General features: G+C 55.2%; 1 protein-coding gene across 6 annotated transcripts in view; it reads left to right on the forward strand.

Annotated features, from left to right (window-relative positions):
* Window positions 1-21,446, forward strand: part of KLHL29 (kelch like family member 29) — a 302,879-nt gene that overhangs the window by 264,993 nt on the left and 16,440 nt on the right. For all 6 annotated transcript variants that reach the window (XM_047744565.1, XM_047744566.1, XM_047744564.1 and 3 more), the window contains one exon: window positions 13,994-14,132. In XM_047744565.1, coding sequence (XP_047600521.1) covers window positions 13,994-14,132 — 139 coding nt within the window. The remainder of the gene's footprint in view (window positions 1-13,993; window positions 14,133-21,446) is intronic.

Consider the following 21,446-nt stretch of genomic DNA (forward strand, 5'->3'; position numbering starts at 1 on the left):
ACAAGACTATTTGCATAAACATATGTATGGAGTGTGTATTTATTTGCATTCATTTGCATAAATTGCTGGCTCTTTGAGCTGTTGTTCCTTAATTTTATTTTATTTTTTTTCAGTAAATTTATTTGAGCTCTGAGCACAGATCTGGACACTTTAGGAATGAGAACAAAAAGGCAAAAAAAAAAAAAAAAAAACCAAGAACAGCACTGGGGCATGAGACCAGAGATTCTCACTTTGCTACACATCAACATCTTCTAGGAAGCTTTTAGAAATCCTGGAGCCCAGATTGTCCCCCATACTATGGACGCAAATCTGGGGGTGGGGCCAGGTGTTAAGGATTTCTGTGAATACTTGGGTGGAAGAGACAGGTTGAGACCTGATGCCTTAGATAGGGCCAGGCCCATGTCAGATCAAAACGGCCTGAGCCTCCAGCTGGAGACACAGGGCACGTCACCTCCCCCCTCCCCCCCACCGTATGTCCTGGACACTCACAACTTCAGCACAGCAAGGTGGGTGACATGCCAGGGCCTTGCCAGCACACCACGGGCTCTCAGCAAAAGGTCACCATGCCCTTGTTCCTCACCGTCCCCATATTGTGTCCTCCCATGCCCTCTAGAACATCTGGACACCCACTGCCCCTCCTGGCCTGGCCCACGGGGCGCCCTGAACTCCACCTGGAGCTTCAGTCAGCCCCTAGGAGACCTCAGTGCTTCAGGTGGGGCCCAGGGGCCGTTCTGTCTGAGGCCCTTGGTTCTTTGTCCTTCCAGATGACTTCCAAATGCCTGGGAAGTGAGAGCTTTGGAGAAGGAGGCCCTGTGTTCTGAGCAAGCCCGCCTGTCCCCACCCACCTCCTTCCCTTCCTCACCCCAGGCTGGGAGAGAGCCAAGCCCTGGGCTTGCAGGCTTTTTCCTTCCCTGATGGGTGCTGCCTGAGCAAAGAAAATTCTGGAGGCCCGGAAATGCCTCACATCCTTCCGTGTGGCTGTTCCCCGGGTTCTGCCACTCTGCAGCTTCTCGCTCTCCGTGCTTGCTGCCGTCTCTCCACCCAGCCTCCTGTCCCACCTGTCCCACCTGTCCCACCTGTCCCACCTGGTCCCTGCTTCTGGGCCTTTGCTTCTGCCATCACTCCAGGGCGGCCCTTTCTCCATGGCTGTTGGCTCAAATCCTTCCCATTCAAGACCCAGCTCAGTGTCTCCTCTTCCACAACACCTTGTCCAGTCCAGCAACTCTTCATTCATTTCCCCCCATCATTCACTCAAATCTCTACCTGAAACCTGATCAGGGCCAGACTCTATGCCAAGTGCTGGGGTACAGAGACCAGCCAGATCCAGGCTCTGCATCTGAAAGCTCTTGTGAGCAATGATCAAAGTCTGTTATGTTCCCCTCCCCGGCATCTATCAGGGGAGTGGGAGGCCGTGTCCCCTGCTGCCAAGCAGACGTACCACATGAACAGACGCTGCTCACGGTGGATGACACAGGTCTTGCTAGCAGGAGACAGGCACAGCTGGACCTTGGTCTGCAGAGGTGAGCAAGGAGGGAAGTGTCGGTTTCATAACCTTCCGGGGGCAGATGGGAGCAGAGAGAGCAGACTCTGGTGGCAGTCAGGATGGCCCAGCCCACTCCTACCCTTGATCCTCCTTTGCTGGAACACATGGGGTCATTCCTTGGGCCTCGGGCAGCCCTACGGTTTGCAGCGCAGACCTTTCCTAGCCCTAGGTGAGCTGTGCTGGAGAAAGCCTTCTCCCCACCTGCCCCAGGCCCCGGTTGCAGCTTCCTGAGGCCAGGGCTGTACCCACCCAGACCCTCTCATTCCACTGAGACCCTCACCTCCACTAACCAGAGGTTTCAGACCCACCCTAGATGGAAGCCAGCTTGGGCCACCACAGTGGAATACTAGAAGATCCAGGGAGCCTGGAGATGGCTTCTGTTCCTAAAAGGAGCTATGGTACCAGATGGACACCATTATCAGCAAGACAGAGCTGGGCAGGAGAGCCATAGCCCACAGGTGGCAGGGACAGCTCCGAGGTCAGGTCCAGCATTGCCCACCCCTGGGCCTGGAGCTGGAGGCTGGAGGTGGGGCAGGGGGCCTCCTTCAGACTCTATGCCATCACAGAGTGTGGCAGACCCACCTAGCAGTATCTGTGGGCTGCCCCAGGACAAGTTCCATGGGCCCCAGAGACGGTGTGAGGCTCTGGGAGTTGGGAAAATGAAAGGCAGCTTCTCCATCACAGTAGAGCTCTCATCTAACTGGAGACAGAATTTCCAGGCAAGGATCACAAACCTAGGCCAGCAGGATCAGCGGAGGAGAGGCCTGAGCTGGCAGACAGGAGACAGGAAGGAGGGATGTCAGAAGAGGCCTCCTGTTGATGCTTCCAGGCACCTCCTGGGACCAAGCCTAGGGTGCCTCCTTCACAAGCATCCTGCCAGCCGGTATGACAGGGAGACCAGCTGTGGACCCAGGGCTGGCTCCTCCCCCTGGTGGCCAGGGTTTCTCCGCAGGTGTGACACCTGGGCTGGCTTTCAGGCAGGCCTGACCCTCTGACTCTGTGCCAGGGCCTGAAGCTGACACCTGGTCACCTGGAGAACAGATGGCACTTTCTTCTTTTTTGCTAATTTTCCTAAAATGATCATGGTGATTGCTTGCATGATCATTCAAGACCATTAGCAGTATGAAAAAAATGAAATGATCCCAGGCTTTCGTCTCCCCTGAAATGACAAGAGGCAAGGTGTTGCCCCAGACCTGGCCCTGGCCAGGCCCGGCAGGAGGACTGGACCCAGATGGACACTCAGGGGCAAACAGCCATGGAGAGACACCCCTTCCCAGACATACCGGAAGACACAAGTGGGGTCCCCATCCCCTGCAAACACACACACAGGGGCTCACGTGCCCCTCCCCTGCATCCTTACCCCAGGGCCTCTCTAGCCACAAATTCTCTTCTCCTGCGATGTGATTCGAAGTGTTCAGAGTTGCCATTAGCCTCTGGCATCTGGGCTTTCCGTTTCATTTCCCTCTTTACCCGGGTAACTGAACTGATCGTGCTCCCAGCTCTGGTTCACTAATTCTTGCAAATCCTTTAAAACTATTGATTTATTTGCTGGGACTGCACTCTCCGGAGTCTCGGGAAACACTGGCTTTTGCTAAAGCAGGTCGGGGAGGGCCATGTCTCCCCCACTTCTTGTATCTCTCTCCTGCCTGCCCTCCCCCCGCCCTGTCTTCTCCTCTCCAGCACCTCCCGCCACCCCTTCTCTGTGCCATCCTCTCCCTTCCTGGGGCAGGTGGCTGACTTTACAAATGTCCTCTCTGGCTGGACCTTAAGGGCTTAAGTCTTCAGGACGCTTGCAACAAAGCAAGGTTCTGTGGAACATTACTCATGAGAATTGAGGCTTTGAGATCATGTCTGTTGGGATTCTCGCCCTTTATTTGAGATATCATTTCCTCCTCTGGGTCCTTGTTGCTCTTCCATTTCCCTGGGTCTGGAATAATGGGTGAGGAAGCTCTGGGGCCCCTCCCTCGGCCTCTTCCCCAGCCAGCCCCTTTGTACCCACACACACAACTGTCTCGCCCAGGCTCCGCAGGAACCCAGGTGGAAGGCAGGTCGGCCAGGACCTCTGGATGGAAAGAGGATGGGGTGGTCATTTTGGCTAGTCGAAGGTGAAGAGCCAGCCCCTCTGGGAATCCAGGGCAGTGAGGCAGGGAAGCAGGGCTCCCTCTGGGCCTCCTCTGCCCCCCGCTGCCCGCTGTCCAGGAAATGAGGGTAGCAAGCACTCTCCACTTTTACCCCGGATGATGAAAGCAGAGGCGCAGGATGACGAATTTTCAGACTGTGCACCTAGATCCCTATCCTCTCCACCTGGGGGGCTAGGCTGGGTTCCAGGGTGTGGTGGCAACAGTCCCCCAGCTGCCTTCGCTGAGCTCTGTCTTCCGGGCAAAGACGTCTAGAGTTTATCCCTATCTGGGGGCACATTCAGCGCTGCTCCACGCAGCACACACAGCTTTGTTCTGTTCTGGCAGGGGCCAGCTACAGATCCTCATACGTATGTGGAAATCTGACGTCTTGCCCCTAAAATAGTGAGTAGTAAAATAGAAAGCTACAAAATGGTAACAGCCAAGGATAGACCACAGGCTGGTGGCTGCTCCTCGTAGAAAGGCCTCTGTACTCACAGCCCACGAGGCAAAGCGTGGGGACCCATCAGTTTGAGGGGCACATGCACGATGCTGAAGGGAAGAGAGGCAGCAGCCAGCACCTGGTTCCTGGATGCCATGTCCCAGGCCAGCAGGGAGGTGGGCTGAAGAGGGGGACAGCGCTCAGAAAATCCTTCCCTCGGCCCCAGCCCTGCATGGGCTCTCAAAGACCTGGGGTCTTGCTTCCCCATCAGAGCTCAGGGTCCCTTCCACTGTTTTCCAGGCTAAAGGCCCGGGCCTCATCCTCACCGCCCACCCCCCAATCAGCAGCAGCCCCTCGGGACAGGGTCTAGCTTTCTCCAGATATGTGCCCTCCCCCCATCCCACCCTTCTATACCCCAGGTGACCTGGGTGACTTTTCTCAGTTTTCCTCCCAGGCCCACACTCTACAGTTCCTAACACAAGCCGGTCACAGGGACCTTTGTGGGTGCTCCAGCCGCAGAGCCCCTGCCCCCCCACCACTCCAGCCATACTCAGCTGCCCACTGCTCACGCGGCCTGTGTGCTGATGTGTGACGTGAGCCTTTGCACAGGCAGACTGCTAACCAAAATGCCCTCCTGTCCACCATTAACAAGCCCCACCCCCCTCCCAAGACACGGCCAAGTCCCCCACCCCCACCCCCGCGGGACTTCCCTCCTCCACCTGCTCCCTCTGCTCCCCCAGTGGCCCAGGCCGGCTCTGCTGCAAGGGGTGTTTATCAGCCTGTGTATGACAGTGTAACACATGTGTCCATGTTGGTGCCACTCAGGTCACATGACACCAACCATAGACTGCCACTCTGAGAGTTCAGGAGAACAGGAACTGATCCGAGGCTGGGGATTGGGCAGCACAGGCAGATCCATGTCAGGGTCAGTACCCACTGGCACCGTTCCCTCCGAACTCACACCTCCCGGGGTTGCTCGAGCACCCCTGAGCTGCCAGCTGGGCTGGTTTGCCACAAGCACTGTGGTCATCACCGGCTGGCTCCTGGACATCCTGGGCTGAGCCCAGGTCTTGTGGCGATGTGCCAGCTACCAGGAGGCTGCCCCCACCAGACTCACTCCATAGGGCCCAGCTTCCTGTCCACCTTGGAATTCTCCCCATAGAAGGGGGTTCCAGTGCCAAGCAACCCAAATGACCTTAGTCCGAGGCAGCATCTACCTCCCCTATCTGACTGTGAGCGCCTTGAGGATGGAAACTGGTTTCGTGTCCATAGTCCAGGTCCTGACACATAGTAGGCTCTCAGTAAATATGTATTAGGCTGTGAACTAGTAAATTAAGAATATGTCTTGTTATGTGCATTTGGTTCTCCACCGGTGACAACCCCTGTACTTCCTGGTCATCCCACTCCAACCCTCCCTCCCCAGACCCCTCATCTCTCCCTCCTCAGAAGGCCATCAGCACCACCACTGACCCCACTGATGTCAGTCAGTGTCCCCACTGAGCTGCCCCTTCCCCTGGGACTATTGCTCCCTCCTCTGCAGCTCCCACCATGACCCCAGCTCTGGGCCCAGTGCCCCCTACCTGGAAATTCAGAGAAGGGGGCATCAGAATGGATTGGAATAGCAGAAAGGAAGTATCCGATGGTTTGGAAGGCCAGGGATGGGGGCAGAATGTAGGGTACATGGAGGTGAGCCATTGATGGTTGATTCTGAGCCGATTTTTTGAGTGGAAGAGATAAACTTGACTCTCTCACCCTATCTCATAAAATTCACCAATGGCCCCCAGTTTCCCGTGGGTTAAAGACCACACTGGGTTTGTTTTCTTTCACAGTGTAATATGAGCCTGCGTCTTATACCACATACACACACACACACACACACACACACGCATATGCTTGCACATGTACACACAGGCTCATACACAACCACATGTTCACACATACCATATGGTCATGCCCACATGCTTCCATACACTACACACTCCGACACACACACACACACGCACGCACGCACGCACATACACACACATATGCATATGGTTCACACCTGGCCCCTCCAGCCCACCTGGTGAGTTGCTACACATCTTTCCAGTGTTTTCTTCACTGTCTCCCCACCCAAGCCTCCCTCTGCTCAACCAACCCAGCCCCTTCTGTGAGCCTCCTCTACCCAGCGCTTGCCCCACAAAACTCCCCTCACTTGGCACCACAGTCATTTCGTGTGTTTCCTGGTAAATCAGAAGCTCCTCGGGTCTGTGAATAGACCCCCAACACACCCCCAAGCCCAGCCCACCTGTTTAATGAGGAAACAAGTGGGTCAGACAGACAGAAGGCATCTGAAGCTCCCAGTCTGCCTCCGAAAGGGGCTGTCCATACCTCAGCCTTACTCAGCTGTGGACTTAGTACCCCCAACCTTTCTAGAGCCCTTCCCACTCTCTGCCCAGACCCCTGGGTGCTTAGAGCTCTCCAAGGTGCTGAAAATGGTTCTCTCACGTGGCCTAACTGGGCCTCTGGACACTCTAGTCCCTCTAGCTGAGAACCACTGCCCACCTTCCACAAATCTACCCTCCAGTGGAAGAGAAGCAGTATCTCTAAACATGTTAGAGGCACAAGACAGTTTCACAGAGGCCCAGGGGAAGAGGCGAGCTCCCCATCCCCACCCCTATCTGGGCACCCCTATCTGGACAACAGATTCAGCTCTTTCCCTGGGGCCAAACACGAGTCTTATCCTCCCCTGGTCCTGAGGACCAAGGGCCCTCAGGGTACCCACCTCCCTAGTACCAAGTTCTGGCTCCAGGAGTTGTCTTCTGCCTCATAGAGGGACTGTCTGGCCACCTTCCCTCCAGACCCCTGACCTCCTAGGGGCTCCCAGTCCATCTCTGTGGCCTCCCTTGCACTTGCAGACACCACCTTCAGGCTTCTGATCCCCACAGAGCTCTTCAGTGTCCTGGCCTGACTTGCCGGGATGCTTAATTCACTGCATATCCCCCGACCTTGGCTGTGGCATGTCAGCCTGCATTCCCAGCTCCTGCATGCTGTCTGCACACTGCCAGCTCTCATAAGCCCCAGACTTGCCACCAGGTCTCCTAGCCCTGACCCCCATGACATTTCCATCCTCTCCTGTTCAGAGGGTGAACTCAGACTTCATCCTCAAAGCAGGGGAAGGAGCCAGGTGGAGGCAATTTTTCTGGAGGCAGGAAGGACTAACAGCAACCAGTGTCCACCTAGCTGGGGTCCTTCCCTCTGATCGCAGCTTCAGGGTTTTCCCACTGGCCTCCCTGCCCAGCCAGTGGTCTGCCCCCACCTTTGCAGTTTTATGAGAATTTTTTAAAATTTTAAGGAGAAAATTTTCATGACTTTTGTATCATCTTGGAGGGCCTGAGAATGCTCCCACTGGAAGGTAACCCTCAGTGATGCCCAGCAAATGCATATCAAGCATGCCCTAGTGTGTAGCCCTGGGACAGGGGCTGTAGGGACAGAAAGGCCCTTCTGTGCCAAATTTTACTGCCTGAGAAATAGGTCTTGTCACCCAGCATTAGACACCTTGGAAAAGGCAGGCTAGTGAGTGGTGGTGACTGTCCTTAGGGCTTTTTCCCTTTCCAATAAATGGTAGGAATTTCCATTTGGGCAACAGGACAACCAGAAGGTCTCCTCACTAAAACTCTAAGTCAGGCAATACATCTGAGTCTTTCACGCTTCCTTTCTCTAGAAGGACACATTTCCAGGGAGTGCTTGCCTGTGTGAGACTGTCAGACCCTGGCCTGGGGCAGGTATGACTTCCCAATAGAGGACCAACCCTCCAACTCAGGCTGGGCACGCGGTCCACAGGCGGTTTTATCCTGCCTCACCTAGAAGAAAGGGCCCAGCTGGCACTCCAGGTCGATTCTGAGCTGTTCTTTGGAAAAGGGGATGTGTTTATCTGATCAGTCGTGGGCAGGGGAGGAAGAAGGGTGACATTCAGCTTTGGAGCCTGTCCCTGACCGTCTATGGCCTGACCCAGCCATGGCAGCAGGAAGCTCTGTTTGTGCAAAGTTGCCATTTGTCCCCACAGTATCTGCACACACCAGGCTCTTCCACTCCAGGATGAATTATCCTCTGGGCAGGCGTGACACAGTCATTGCTGGGCTTTCTCACTATATTTCACAACTGCTCTGAGTTTATAATTTTTTCAAGTCCTTTATCAAATATGTGTCATAAATACCACTGGAATCAGGAGCATTTGTCACCTAGCTGGGTTCTTTCTTGAGCTCTGAAAAAAATTATTCGGCTGTACAACCTTTCTCGGGGCTCTGATTTAATGGACTTCTCTGCTGCAAAGCCACTGAAATGCGTTGCCTTTTAATATTTGACATCTCTTCCTCTTTATTACCAACTCAGACAGCCCTTCTAGTCCAGCTGGAATGAGCCCATTAGTCTCTGAGAAATAACTCGTGTCGTTTGGTGAAAAATATTCAGAAGCTGGGCTGTGATGTCATCTCCAGGCTTGGTTCTGTTTGTGGCCTCCCTCTTCTCTAAACAAAGCATCCAGGTCCAGGCCGACCCTCCCCAGTGTCCACTCCCCGAAGCCGCTTGGTGCTGGGTCCACAGAGCCAGGCTACCCCGCCACTTCCAGCGGGGGCTGAGCCGACACAGAGACGTCCGCCACTGAGTGTCAAGAATTGGGCCTCACGGCAGCATGGTTCACAGTCACCCAAAGCCGGAAGCAAGCCGGGCGTCCACTCATAAACGAACAAGCAAACGAACTGTGATGCATCCATATAAAAGAATTGCATCGAGCTTTAGAAGCGGAGGGATTTCTGACCCATGTTCCAATACGGATGAACCTTGAGGGCATTATAGTAAGTTAGGTAAGCTTGCCCCAAGAAGACAAATACTGCATGATTCCACATGCACAAGGTACCCAGAGCAGTCAGATTCATAGAGATGGAAAGTAGAAGGGTCATTAAGCGGCTGTTTAATGGGAACAGAGTTGCAGTTTTGTAAGATGAAGTATTCCAGGGACTGACCACACAACACTATAAATGTGCTTAATGCTACCGAACCATATGCCTAAAACCAGTTATGATGCTAAATTTCATTGCAATTAAAAAAAAAAAAAGAATTAGCTTAAACACTACCCGTGAAGGAGACCCTGATGGAGGGGAAGTTTCACAGGCACTTGAGCCCTATCATTTATTCATGCTTTCTGTATCAGCTAGCTCTTGCTGCATAACAAAAAATCCCAAGATGTAGTGGCTTAAGTCAACCACCACTGATCTGGATTATGATTCTCATCTGCCCTTGGGGCTGGGCTCAGCTGTTCTAGGTCAGGCTTAGCTGATATTGTGAGGGCTGGCCAGTGTGAATGACTCATCTCTGCTCCACCTGGCCTATTATCCTTCAAAAGAGTTGCTCGGGCTTGTTCAGAGGGTAGTAGGGGCAGGGGTCCAAGAGTGTGAGTTGAAGCAAGCAACTTTTCTTGAGGCTGTGGCTCACACTCACACAATGTCCTTTCGACCCCATTCCATAGCAAAGCAAGTCACAAGGGCAATGAAGATTCAGACGGTGGGGAAAAGAACTTCACCCCTTGGTGGGAAGGGAGACAAAGAAATTTGTCATCTACCACACCAGCTGTATATATGCCAGGCCCTGTGCTAGATGTTGAACATAAAAATATAAATAAATCACAGTCACGTGCAAGAGACAGACATGTAAATAAGTAATTACAACGCACAGGGTGCTCTGAAGACGTAAGCACGGGATGCTGTGGGAGCACGGAGGAGGGTGAATGGCTGGGGGAGGAGGAGGAGAAGGAGGCAGAGGCTTGGGACCCAGTAACACCTTAACTGGTATTACAGGACAAAATGGTAATTAGCCAGAAGAAGAAGGAAGGGAGAGAGATTGGGGCAGGGAGAAGGGTGAGGGCTGGGAGGGGACATGCCTGGGGTACAGGGAGGCTTCAGCGGGGCGTGGAGGAGCCTTGCTCCCCCTGCTCAGCCTTGAAGGGTTTATTTAATCCGGGAGGGGTTGCCAGGTTGCTGGGTGGCTTAGGGCTGGAAACAGCCAGACGTCAGTGGCTCAGACAGAGCCCAGTTGTTCCTGAGGCCTGGAGAGAATGGACAGCAGAGATTTCTAGGCAGTAAAGGAGGTGGGCTTGGTGTGGGGAGGGGAGGAATCAGAGGGGGGAGATTCAGTGACCTGGACTTGTGAGAGTTCCCCACTGAGGGGCAAAGGCCAAGGGCAAAGGGTAGCCACTCTGTGGCCAGGTGAAAGCAAGGCGTCCTGTGGACACAGGTTGGGGCATCCCACCCAAAACCTGGGAGGCCAGAAAACAGTTCTCCGATGTCAGCCAAAAAGGAAGGACCCTAAATCAGGACTTTCCCCCTCCTCCCCAAGCCTGAAACAGATTCTGCCGGGTGCTGGGGTGCTACCAGGGTCTACCCTGAAGGTCCAGCCTCTGCCGGGCTCTGCCCTGACGCCTGCAAACTGGGCACAGCACGGCTGGTTGGAAAGCTTCCCCAGGACCCCATGTTCCTCCGAGCCCCTCGCACATTAAGTGGTTGTCCTCAGCCAAGACAGCGGGCTAGGCAGGAGGGCGGCTTGTGCCTGGAGCCAGTGCTGGCTTCCTCCCGTGGATCCTGGGTCGTGCTGTCCCAAAACAAGGGCTCCCTCCAGCTGGGCGCTCAGCCGGCCGCAATAGGCACACACCGCCTGATCGAAACCTTGAATGCACTTGGGTCCCTGCTGTGAAAAGGAATCCCCTGGTGAGCACTTTCATAAATTGAAAATTTTTTTCCGAAACTGAGTAATCCTGCCCAGCTATTAAATCCAGATTTCCACAAAGCGAGAGTAGAAAGCGCTTGCATTTCGATGGTGACCTGGATCTCCCAGCACCTCCTAGATCCAGCCAGGAATCCCAGGGCAGCAGGCAGCGCTGCAGGGCTGGGGCTGCACATGTCATCTTTGCCGGGTCCTTGGTCGCAAGTCAGAGCTTTCAGAAACAATCAGAATGCTTTGGGCCCAGGAGGAGTGGTATTTTGTAACCACTGTGTTTTCCCGGCCCCCAGGGCTTGGTTAACTCAGCAGGCGTGTGGGGGTGCATCTGTCACTCCCTGCAGCCTGACAGCTGGGAGGCACCCGGCAGGTGCCTCTCGGTGCTCGAAGGGATTGAGAACCTAAAGCTGGCGCAGCTTGCCCAGGGTCACGCAGCCAATTAGTGGCAAAGCTGGAACGAGAACCAGGATCCAGGTCTTTGGAACTCCAGCCCAGAACTCTTTAACCCCCACATGACTTCACTCAAAAAGCTGACATCACCACCTGGCTCCTGTTTCGGGAATGAATTCAGTTGGTGGCTCTTCTTGGAGTTGCTCTGTGAGCGTAGCGAGCGGTTCAGCCTGAACCCATCCGAGCCTGCGGGCTCCCCAACCACGTCATGTCCCTGCCGGAGCCACGGGCCCGAGCCGCAGACACATCCTGCCTCCTGCCCCTCTCCCCGAAGCGTCTCATAGGCCCGAACCCCAACCTCAAATTGACCTCAGCACCCCCTCCCTTCCCGCCATCTCCCGCAAGTGGTCCTTGCACCTGCCGGCCACCCTCTTCCTTCCAGCACTAAGGGCCGTAGTTTCCCAGCCTAAATACTTGTCTTTCTCTGTCCTCCGTCACCACTGCCATTCAGGCCTTTGTCCCTCCTCACTTAGATCATGGAGCCGTCACCACCATTGACAATGACATCGTGCCTGCCACCCGTCGAGGCCCACGGAACAGTTTACCATGGGCTAGCTTATTTAACTTCAACAAAGGAGAAACTGAGGCTTCAGGGACACTTTCCCAGGGTCACACAGCTGATAGTAGGCAGAGTTCAGGTTCTCCCCCAGGCCTGGCTCTGAGGCCCAGCGCTCCCCCACCTCCTTCCTGGCCTCCAGCCTCCAGCCTACCCAGCTCCTCCCGGTCCCACCCCTAAGGGGGCTGCCAGAGTGATTCGTTTGGCATCCGGATCCAAACCTGTCACTTCCCTGAACAAAATCCCATGGCTCCCTGGTGCCCACAAGACTCACCAGAGCCCCCTTCCAAGGCTCTTGACGTCTGACCCTGCCTGCCGCCCCATCGTTGCTTTGTTCCCTGTCGGCCCCACAGGCTCCCTCCACACCCTCTACCTGGTGCTTCAGGCGCTGCTGGTCTCCCTCGTCCACGTCGGAGCACACCCACAGGGAGCTTTCTGGAGGCCCCAGCCAGCGCCCTCAACATACCCCCGCAGGTGCCTGGCCTAATGTAGGCTTGGTGGTGTGGTCAGTGATTCAGCTCTGCCTGCACAACTCAGACCTCTCTCTATGTGCCTTGGTCTTCAGCAGAATCCGAGCCCGGGATGTCCTTGCCAAGAAGGACCTACCTGACCTCACAGCCCCCGAGCCCACATTCCCCTGCCTGAGCCTGAGCTCGGGGATTTTCACCAGGCTCTGTGAATAGAGCAGGAGCCTCCAGCTTCGTTCTGCTGACATACAGACAGAGGCTCAGAGAGCACAGGGGCTCTTCCAAGGACGCACAGGGCGGGGCTCAGAAGGGAGTCTTGACAGGCAGCTGATGTCAACCCATGTGGACAGAGATGACAGGCTGGAGCAGAGCATGCTGGAGGATGATTCCAGAACACCAGCCTAGGGGTAGCATCGACCCGGAGGGCTCAGGGCGATGGTGGGGGGGCTTGGAAGCAGGGCTCAGTTCTGCAGAACCCCTTTCCTATTCACCTGCCAAAGGACATAACCCCGCCTGACAATGGTCTCGGTCATTCTGGCCAAGAATCTGGGCCTCTGATGTCCAGCAACCAGCACCTAAGGACCCCAGGGGGGCAGGCAGGCAAGACAAGGCTAGTGGGAACATTGGTCATCGGAAGGCCCTAACTTTCGAAAATGGGAGTTTGTATCAGCGAATCAGGGTACATGTCAGGCTCTCCTCCTTCCCCCTTCTGAGCCTTGAGGAGGGTCTGGGAGACATCCCCAGGTTCGGAGCCCACGGGCATGGGGCACTCTCTGGGCAGGCCCCAGGTGGCCAAGACACCAGGCAAAGGTAGGTGTGCATCAGGGTGGGAAAGGCTCCGGAGGCCACTTTCTGGGAACTGCTGGGGGCTGCAAACCAGGCTCTCCCATGCTGAAGCCTCAGCTGAAGGTGGGAGTCTGGAGAGAATGACCCAAGGAAATGGGAGGAGGTGCGCCCAGCCCCCACTTCCTGCCAGCCTTCCCTGGCAGTCCCAGAGTGTGCACGAAGAAGTGCTTGGCAAACCCCCATTCCACCCCCTCCTTCCTTGGAGGGAGGGAGAAAAGCTCACCCCGTGCCATGGCTTGAGTGTCTAACATAAGGGATGCTGTTTTTGCAGGTTCTGTGGTTTTTATTCCTTTGATCCATATCCAGCCCATCTTGCATCACAATGCCATGCTTTACTTGGCATCCAATGCATCAGCACTCATTGGCATTTGGAGAACTTGTTCTGTAGTTATACGACAGTTTCAGTTGTCTGTGATAATGTATTCTCTGTGTTTCCAATTGTCAGTATGGGAATCTTTTCCCCCAGCCTTTCAATTTCTGGGTTTGATATATATATATATATATATTTTTGGTATTGTATTGTTTTGGTTTGGGGTTTTTTGTTTGTTTGTTTGTTTGTTCGGTTGGTTTTGGGTTTTTTTGTTTTGTTTTGTTTTTGCTTTTGGAAAGTTGTCATTCCTTTGGTTCTGTTGCCCCTCCCAGTTGCTGCCTGTTGACACATACTGTTTGTGACTTCTTTTGACTGTCAGTGTTGAGCCAGTCTTGCCAAGAAACAGTATCAAGTATTTTCCGATTTCTCTACTTCTTGAAAGAAAAATTTTTAATTAAGAAAAAAAAAAAACTCTTAATGGGAACCTGGCCCTGTCTGTCTTCTCTGTTCTGCAGAAATGTTGAAGGAATTGAACCAGCAGCGCAGAGCGAAAGCGTTTACAGACCTGAAAATTGTTGTTGAAGGCAGAGAGTTTGAAGTCCACCAAAATGTTCTAGCTTCCTGCAGCTTGTATTTCAAGGACCTGATTCAAAGGTTTGCCTTCCTTCCAGCTGTGGTCGGGTCTGTTCCTTTGTAGGACGCTTTTGTGTCGCTTTTCTCCTCCCCTCTCTTGCAGGTTCCTGAAGCGTGACTCCCTGTCACAGAGCCAGTAGCCATCTCTCCTCCCCTCCCCGCACCCCTGAGTGCCCTTTCTCACATACAGCCCCAGAGCAGCCACTGCCCCCAGCCCTCCCCACGCAGCTTTGCTGGTCACCAGGGGCCTCTGCCAGCCGTAGACAACACCCCCGCCCTGCCCCGAGGATCCCGAGTTCTCAGTGGCTCACAAGCCCTCCCTGAGATTAGGAGGACTGCGGACTCCACTTTAAGGGACCCCTGCACACTGTCCCCACTGGTTCAGCACAGGGGCCCAGGCACCATCATCGCTGCTGTCGATAGTGACCTTAATGCCAAGAAAGCACATCGACCAGGCTGTCCCCCGCTGAGGAGCACAAGGCGCCCACGGTGCCGCTTTTCCACAGCTTGAGTTGGGGAGAAGAGACTTGTAGCCAAATCCGCATTCACGCTGCATGCCTTGATACTTGTACACGGAGCCTAAACCGGCGTTGTCTGAGCACAGACCAGGTGTGTCCTAAACACGGTCTCTCTCAGCCTTTGCTCCTTCCCCTCCGCCCTCTGCCCCGGCTATTTCTACCTGAATGAGTTTTAATGGTGCATGAGCATCTTTTTTTTTTTTTTTTTTTCCATTATGTTGATTTTTTTTTTTTTTTTTTTTTTTTTTTTTTTTTTTTTTTTGTCTGCTTCATACCTTCGCAAAGAAGTCAGGGGCCACCTTCTAGCTCCTTAGTGAGGGAGAGCAGCCGAGGGGGCCGGCCCAGGGTAACGCTCCTGTTTCTCTCACCATCAGCAGATTAATGCCGCTGCTCATTTTGCCTTGCAGCCTCTCCGGGGCGGACGCTGAGCCGGGACTGGGCTCAGAGTGGGAGGACAGGACCTCTGCTTGCTTCCCAATGCTGTGTTTGGACTTGCCAACTAACCCCAGAGTGACTGTGTTTTGTTTCAGGATGGCACACTGGCTGGCATCTCCTTTCCAATCTGTTGTGTCCTTTCACTTAGAGCTGAGCTGCCCGGCGTGCAAGCCCCACCCAGCCGCCCTGGCCCCAGCCATGCAGGAAGGGGCAGGCTCTTTGTGACTTCCAGTCTCATGGACAGCTTGGGTCTCCCGCCCCCAGTGCTTGGGTTCTCTGTGATCAAGCACAGGGGTCAGGGGCATGAGCTCTGGGGTAAAGGGGCACGTCCAGTGGCTTCTTCGGGCCAAGGGAGGTCTTTGTGCTGCCACTCTTGGCAAATTCTGATACTGGCAGTGACCAGCATCCTAGGGCCTTGGTCCCTGCTACAGACCAGCTGGAGAGCACAGAGCGGGCAGGATGCAGGGGCAGGTTGGTACTAAGTGATGGCCCAGCCCTGGGTTACAGAGGTGGGCAAGAGGAGCACAGGAGCCATTTCACTGTCTTTAGAGACCTTACACGTAAAGCCAAACTCTCGTGCACAACAGAGGACACCACTTGGTGGGAATCCGAAGTAGTGAAGGCTTCTTAGGCCAAAAAGGAAGGAGGAAGAACATTCCAGGCAAGAGGTGGGTTGCCTGGAATGTTCTAGAATATAAGGAATGTTCTAGAATGCCCCAGACAAGGCATGGGTTGCCTGAAATGAAAAGCTGGGACAGAGGCCGTCATAAGCAGTGTGGAGGGGAAGATAGCCTTCCCAGAGATGGATGTGAGCTGGGGTTAGATAGATGGGCAAGCCCGACCCCTGGGCTAGAGCCCTGGGCTTGGTCTGAGGTTGTGGGGGCATCCAGAGCAGTGGGAAAGGGATGTCCACCTGAAGGTAAAAGAACTGTAGGCTGTGCCTCAGTGGCCCTAATCAGAAATGGTGGGCCCTGGAACGAAGAGGCAGTCCCTGAAAGGCAGAGGGCACCGCCCCCCGCCCCCCGCAGCTAAGAGACCCGGGTTCCACACCTGACTCTGCCACATGTCCTACGACCCCAGGCAAGTCACATCCTCTCTTGTAGGCCTCAAGTTTTCTCGTCTATAAAGCAGGAGGTTGGTTCCAATGACATCCAGGTTTCCTTCCAATTCCAACATTCCAGAGTGGCAGTAAGGGGATGGGCACAGCCAGCCCTGCAGAGGTTTCCCATGTGCAAGCCCCAGGACGTGAGAACGGTGAGGCCACGGGGTGCAAGGCAGGTCCAAGGACCAGTGTCAGGGCAGAGCTGGGGCCGAGGGGTGAAATGAGTGTCTGGCGTGGCAGGTTTTCATGTCTGAAGGGTGCCCTGGGACAGATGCCTGCCAGGCAACAGACAGATGGTAGACCTGAATGCAGACAGGCCTGAGGTCTGGGGACACCCCTTCAGCCTAGAGGAGGTTCTCTCAAGGAGGAGGGAAGGCCAAAGCTGAGCCCAGAGGCGCCCTTGTGGCGGAAGGTCATAATATTAATTTGCAGCCATTTTAAATTTTAGTTCCCCCTTCTTAAGCTTGGCATCCATCACCATTTCTGCCCATAGCTGCAAAGAAATTCCTGCTGTGGGGAGGAGAGCAGAGTCTGCAGAAAGCTGGTTTCCTTTCTGGGCCATGTAACGTCCTGGAGAAGTTCACCCCCTCAGTGGTCAGGGAGCAGCCGGTGCCGTTTCCCTGTCATTTCGGGCTGGGACCCCGGGTTCAGTGAGCTTTGGCCAGAAAGGCCCGGCGGGAGAGGCGGGGCCCTGCCTGCTGAACCCGAGGCAGGGGCTTCCCTCTCCGGCAGCTGCACTGAAGAGCCAGAGGGAGGATGGACGGTCTGTGTCCTGGTCCTTCCTTCCGTGATGGCCTCAGTGAGCACTGTCAGGACAGGTGACCCACTCTTCTCTGCCGTCCCAGGACCCGCAGACCTGGGGGCTCAGGCTGGACTCCTGCCCACCTCCATCCTGGGGCCGGTCATGTTCACCACTCTAGCCCCAGTGAGCCCCCTGCCCCAACCCCCAGCCACAACCCAGTGTAGACACCCTCACCTGGAGCCCCAGGACAGGCGTGGGGAAACCAAGTCATTCGGTCCTTTTCGCTCAGCAAACAGCAGGAGCCCCTCTCGCAGGAAACACTAGATGAGAAGGGTCTCTGTTCTGAGGAAGCCCTGAGCACAGAAATGGGGTTTAGAGCCCCCCGCCACCCCGCAGAGCGCCTGACTGTAGGAAGAGGGACGTTCAGGGACAGCAGGGGTGGCAAGGCCCAGCACGGGATTCAGTGTCGCTGCCATTCCAGGCGCCAGGTGACGATGGAGCAAACGAGGCGGAGCCAGCCCTCGGGGGGTTTGCTTTTGGCCTGGAGCTGTCGTGGTCAGATGTGTGTTTCACAAGGACGACAGTCAGGCCGTGAGCGGCAGAGCTGGTTCTCAGTGTCCTCTCCTGACCAGCTCTCCTGCCCCCGTTCGCCAGGCCCCAGGCCAACCCCCACTCTGTGCACACACTGTCCTCACGTGTGTGTATACCTTTGGTGCGGCTGCAACAGCTTCTCTCCATAGCCTTCCCTTATTTCATTTCATTTCCCCAAGGAGCCTGTAGAAATGTCGAATGTCATCCTGAAAATCCTCCCACTAACCCTGAGGAACAAGTAGCATTAGTGTCCCCACTTTACAGATGGAGAAATTGAGGCCCAGAGGATTTTAAGGAAGCTGTAGGACTGGGATGGGAGGTCTCACTCCAAAGTTCATGCTCTTACCATCCATTTGCTAACCCAGAGAAGAGCAGAAGGGTCTTTATTTGGGCGTGAAGCCTATATGGAAAGAAAGTGAAACTCAGGGTTGGTAGTGTGGACAGATAGGAGAGGAAAGGGATGCAGAGTTTGAGTGTGTGTGTGTGTATGTTGTGTGTGTGTGTGTGTGTGTGTGTGCACACTTGTGCATCTGTTGGAAACACTCGTAAACTGGCCACCAGATCTGCCCAAGAGAAAACCCAGTCCCCACCTCTGCAGTGGTCACTTGTCCCCATACCCGGCCTCGGGCATGAACAGGAGCACGGAGGAGGCTCCAGGAGGCCATCAGGAAGCCATGCTGAGCCCCCTGGGCTGCCTCACCTCCCCTTTGTCACCCCATCTGAGTCCCTGTGACAATCAGGGCAGGAGGAAGAGCCGTGTCTTTGTCTTGGGATGATGCTAGGGCTGGGGCTGTGCCCTCACCGCACCTCGCCGGCCTCTAGGCTGGTGCGGGACCCCAGAACTACTGAGTGGGCTGAGCCCCGGGCTTCAGGAAGGAGGAAGGATATTTGGAGCAGACTAGAGCTAGTGGCATTCCAGGTTTACAACCTCCCGAGCCCAGAGTCACTTCTAAACCCCGCTGAGCAGGACCTGGGTCTGCCCTGGGCATTTTGGGCAAGTGGAGATGTCTCTTCACTTATCCCCGGGGGCCGAGGAGGGCTCAGGGCCGGCTGGTGCCACGGGAGGCATCGACTAGCCCCGTCAGAGAGGACTGGGGTTGTCCTTCGGAGAGAGCAGAGCTCCTGCCCTCCCTGCCCGTGCTTCCAAACGTGGCCCCTAAGCCAGGGTGTGGGAGGAAATGTCACACTGCAGGGGAGAGCTGTCCCCTCATCACACCAAACGGGACAGAGACCCAGCATTCTACCTTCCAGCCAAAACCCTCATCCTACCAAGTCTGTCAGAGCCAATGACACATTTGAACTCTATTCTGTTTTTATAGTAAATGAAAGCAGATGGACACATTGATTTGTCGAAATTGATTTTCACAAGCCTCGTGTGCAGGCTCTGGGCCTCTCCCTCCATTGTTCTCTCCAGGGGAAGCAAAAGGGGTCTCCAGAGTTGAACGGCACAGAGTCTGGACATAGGGTGACCCCACAAACAATAGGAAGGCCGTCCGCTGCCTCTTCCCTCCTTTCCCGTGAAGCTGGGCGTGTGTGGGTGGCAGTCTGCCCCCCTTTCCAGGTAGAACAGACAGGTGTGGCTGGAAGACCAGATAATAGAAGGAGAGACCCATCTCGAAGGCGAGCAAAACAGTGTGAGTCAAACCCATCGCCAAATCACCACGGATGGGCCAGAGCAGGCCAGGCCACCCACCCATCTTCTGCACCTGCTCCATGGCTGCGCCCAGCCAGCGCTGCCCCACAGTTGCCTCCCAGTTATTCCAGATCGAACTTGCAAAATGAAAGCATCTGATTACTGAGGTGTGTGAGAGCCCGATGAGGGACCAAAGTCTGGAGAGGGCAGTTCTTATCCAGGTGAGCAAACTGCTGACAGTGGGGTCCCAAATGGTCTATAATGGGGATGTGGCGTTCCCGGCCCATCCAGAGTCCCAGGCCTTACCAAGCAGAGGCTGTGTCCCATATCCTGTGAGAAGGTGAGCCTGGGGAGCTTTGGTCTTCTGACAGAACCCACAGGACCTGTGTGGACTGGGTCGCACCAGCCAGCCCCACACACCCACCCCCAGGGTCAGGTTCACAGCCCAGCCTGACAAGGCTATCACTGCGGATTCCTGCCCTGCTTCTCCTCCCTCCGAGATCACATTACAACCCAGACCGCCCAGCAGCTCCCAGTGCTCCATGCTGCTAAGTGGAACAGGATGCTTGGACCCCAAGAACCAGCTTAGGACAGGGACAGAAAAAGTCCTCTGTGGAGGACACAGCTCCCCATCGGTGACCAGGGCCACCCATCAAGAGCAGTGCCTCCCAGAGATCCCAGTTCATAGGGAAGAGACCTAAGGATCACTGAGGTCCAGTCCCAAGACCATCTGAGGGTCAGCGATAGAAAGTCACCACAGGCCTCCCTCGGCCCCACAGCTGTGTGGACAGTAAACACATACGTGCAGATGAGCTACATAAGACCTCCCAGCCGGGGGCCTCCCCACTACAGATCTTGAACTCAGCCACCCGACAAAGCTTCCATGACGTTCCCAAATATTCCGCCATAACCAAGGGGAATGGTCATTCTGCCCGTGGCGTGGCATCTGGCCCTAGGGGCCTCCACCCACTCCCTGAATTCCTTTGCCCAGCAGCCCCCAGCTTTCCATGGGCAGCCTTCCCAGGGGTGCTGAAGGAGCGGCCACAGCTGTGCATCACAGGGACCGTGGACCTCACCAGCCCTGGACCACACCTGTGATGACCAACACCCCATGGGCCTCCTCACATCGTCCCAACACTCCTTGGCCATGCAGGCAGCACGCTGTCCTTGGGGTCCTCTCCTCGGCTCAGGCTTGGGGCAGGACAAGCATCTCCCACAAGCATAGCCACACGTGTCCCACCAGACTCCACACTCAGGGCCGTGAGCCCCCCACCTCAGCCTTCCATCTGCCCAAAACCCCTCCCCACAGGGTCAGGCTGGGGGTTCTCGGGGTCATGTATCATGTGCACTCCAGTGTGTGTATGTGCGTGCGTGCGTGCGTGTGTGTGTGTGTGTGTGCACACACACAGCTGAAGTCCACCCTAGCTCGTCACCGAGTTGGATCTCCTCTGCAGCAGAACCGTAGGTGGACAGGAGGGCTGACCCGAGGTGGAAGTAGCAGTGGCTGGGGGAACTTGGGAGAATGTGAGCAGCCTGACTTTGGCCTCATAGGCCCTGCCCTGGCTGTGGCCCAGTGGGACCTCCACAGAGTATGAAGGGTGTGAGGAAAAAAGGCCAGGCAGCAGCATGTAGGAACGAAAGCAGAGACCGCCAAGCCTGAGTAAAAGGTTGACCAGATGACCCCGGAGGAGTTGGATTTCTGTGCTTTCAAGTGATCCCATAATGAACTATTTTTATACTTAACAAAATTACCCAGGCATGAAAATCTGTCCCGACAGCAGTGTTAACGCAGTGTGTTAAGTCACTTGAAAAGTCACACACCCCGTGTATGTCTATGGGTTTGAGAAGGGGCTATGCTCAGACCCTCGGCTTAGCTAGCACTGTTCCCTCTCAGCTTTCCCGCCAAGCCTGGAGGCAGGGCCCCTGCGGACCCTGGTGGCGTGAGCCATGCTGTGGAGAGGGGAGCCCCGAACCATGAGTCGCAGCTCATCTGCTCACTGCCCTATCTTATTGGTGCCTTAAAAGCCCTTGGTGGCCGGACTGCAGAAAATGTTGCTCTCATGGGGGCATTTCAGGTTCTGTGGGGTAGAGCAGAGTCTCCTGGGCAAGGCGTTTTCCAGCCTCTGTTGTACAAACTCTCCATGGAACTTTAGACTTCATCCAGTTCAGTCCTCTTGTTTTGCAGAAGAGGAACCTGAGGGCCAGAGAGGCAAGGTGGCCCGCCTGTCAGTGGCAGGGCAGGGGCACGCAGGTCCCCTAGCTCCCTCCCCGCACGGGAGTCAGCCTCTCTCGGGGGTTGCAGCTGCTGGACACC

Source organism: Lutra lutra, chromosome 9 (genome assembly GCF_902655055.1).
Source record: "Lutra lutra chromosome 9, mLutLut1.2, whole genome shotgun sequence".
Classification (NCBI taxonomy): domain Eukaryota; kingdom Metazoa; phylum Chordata; class Mammalia; order Carnivora; family Mustelidae; genus Lutra; species Lutra lutra.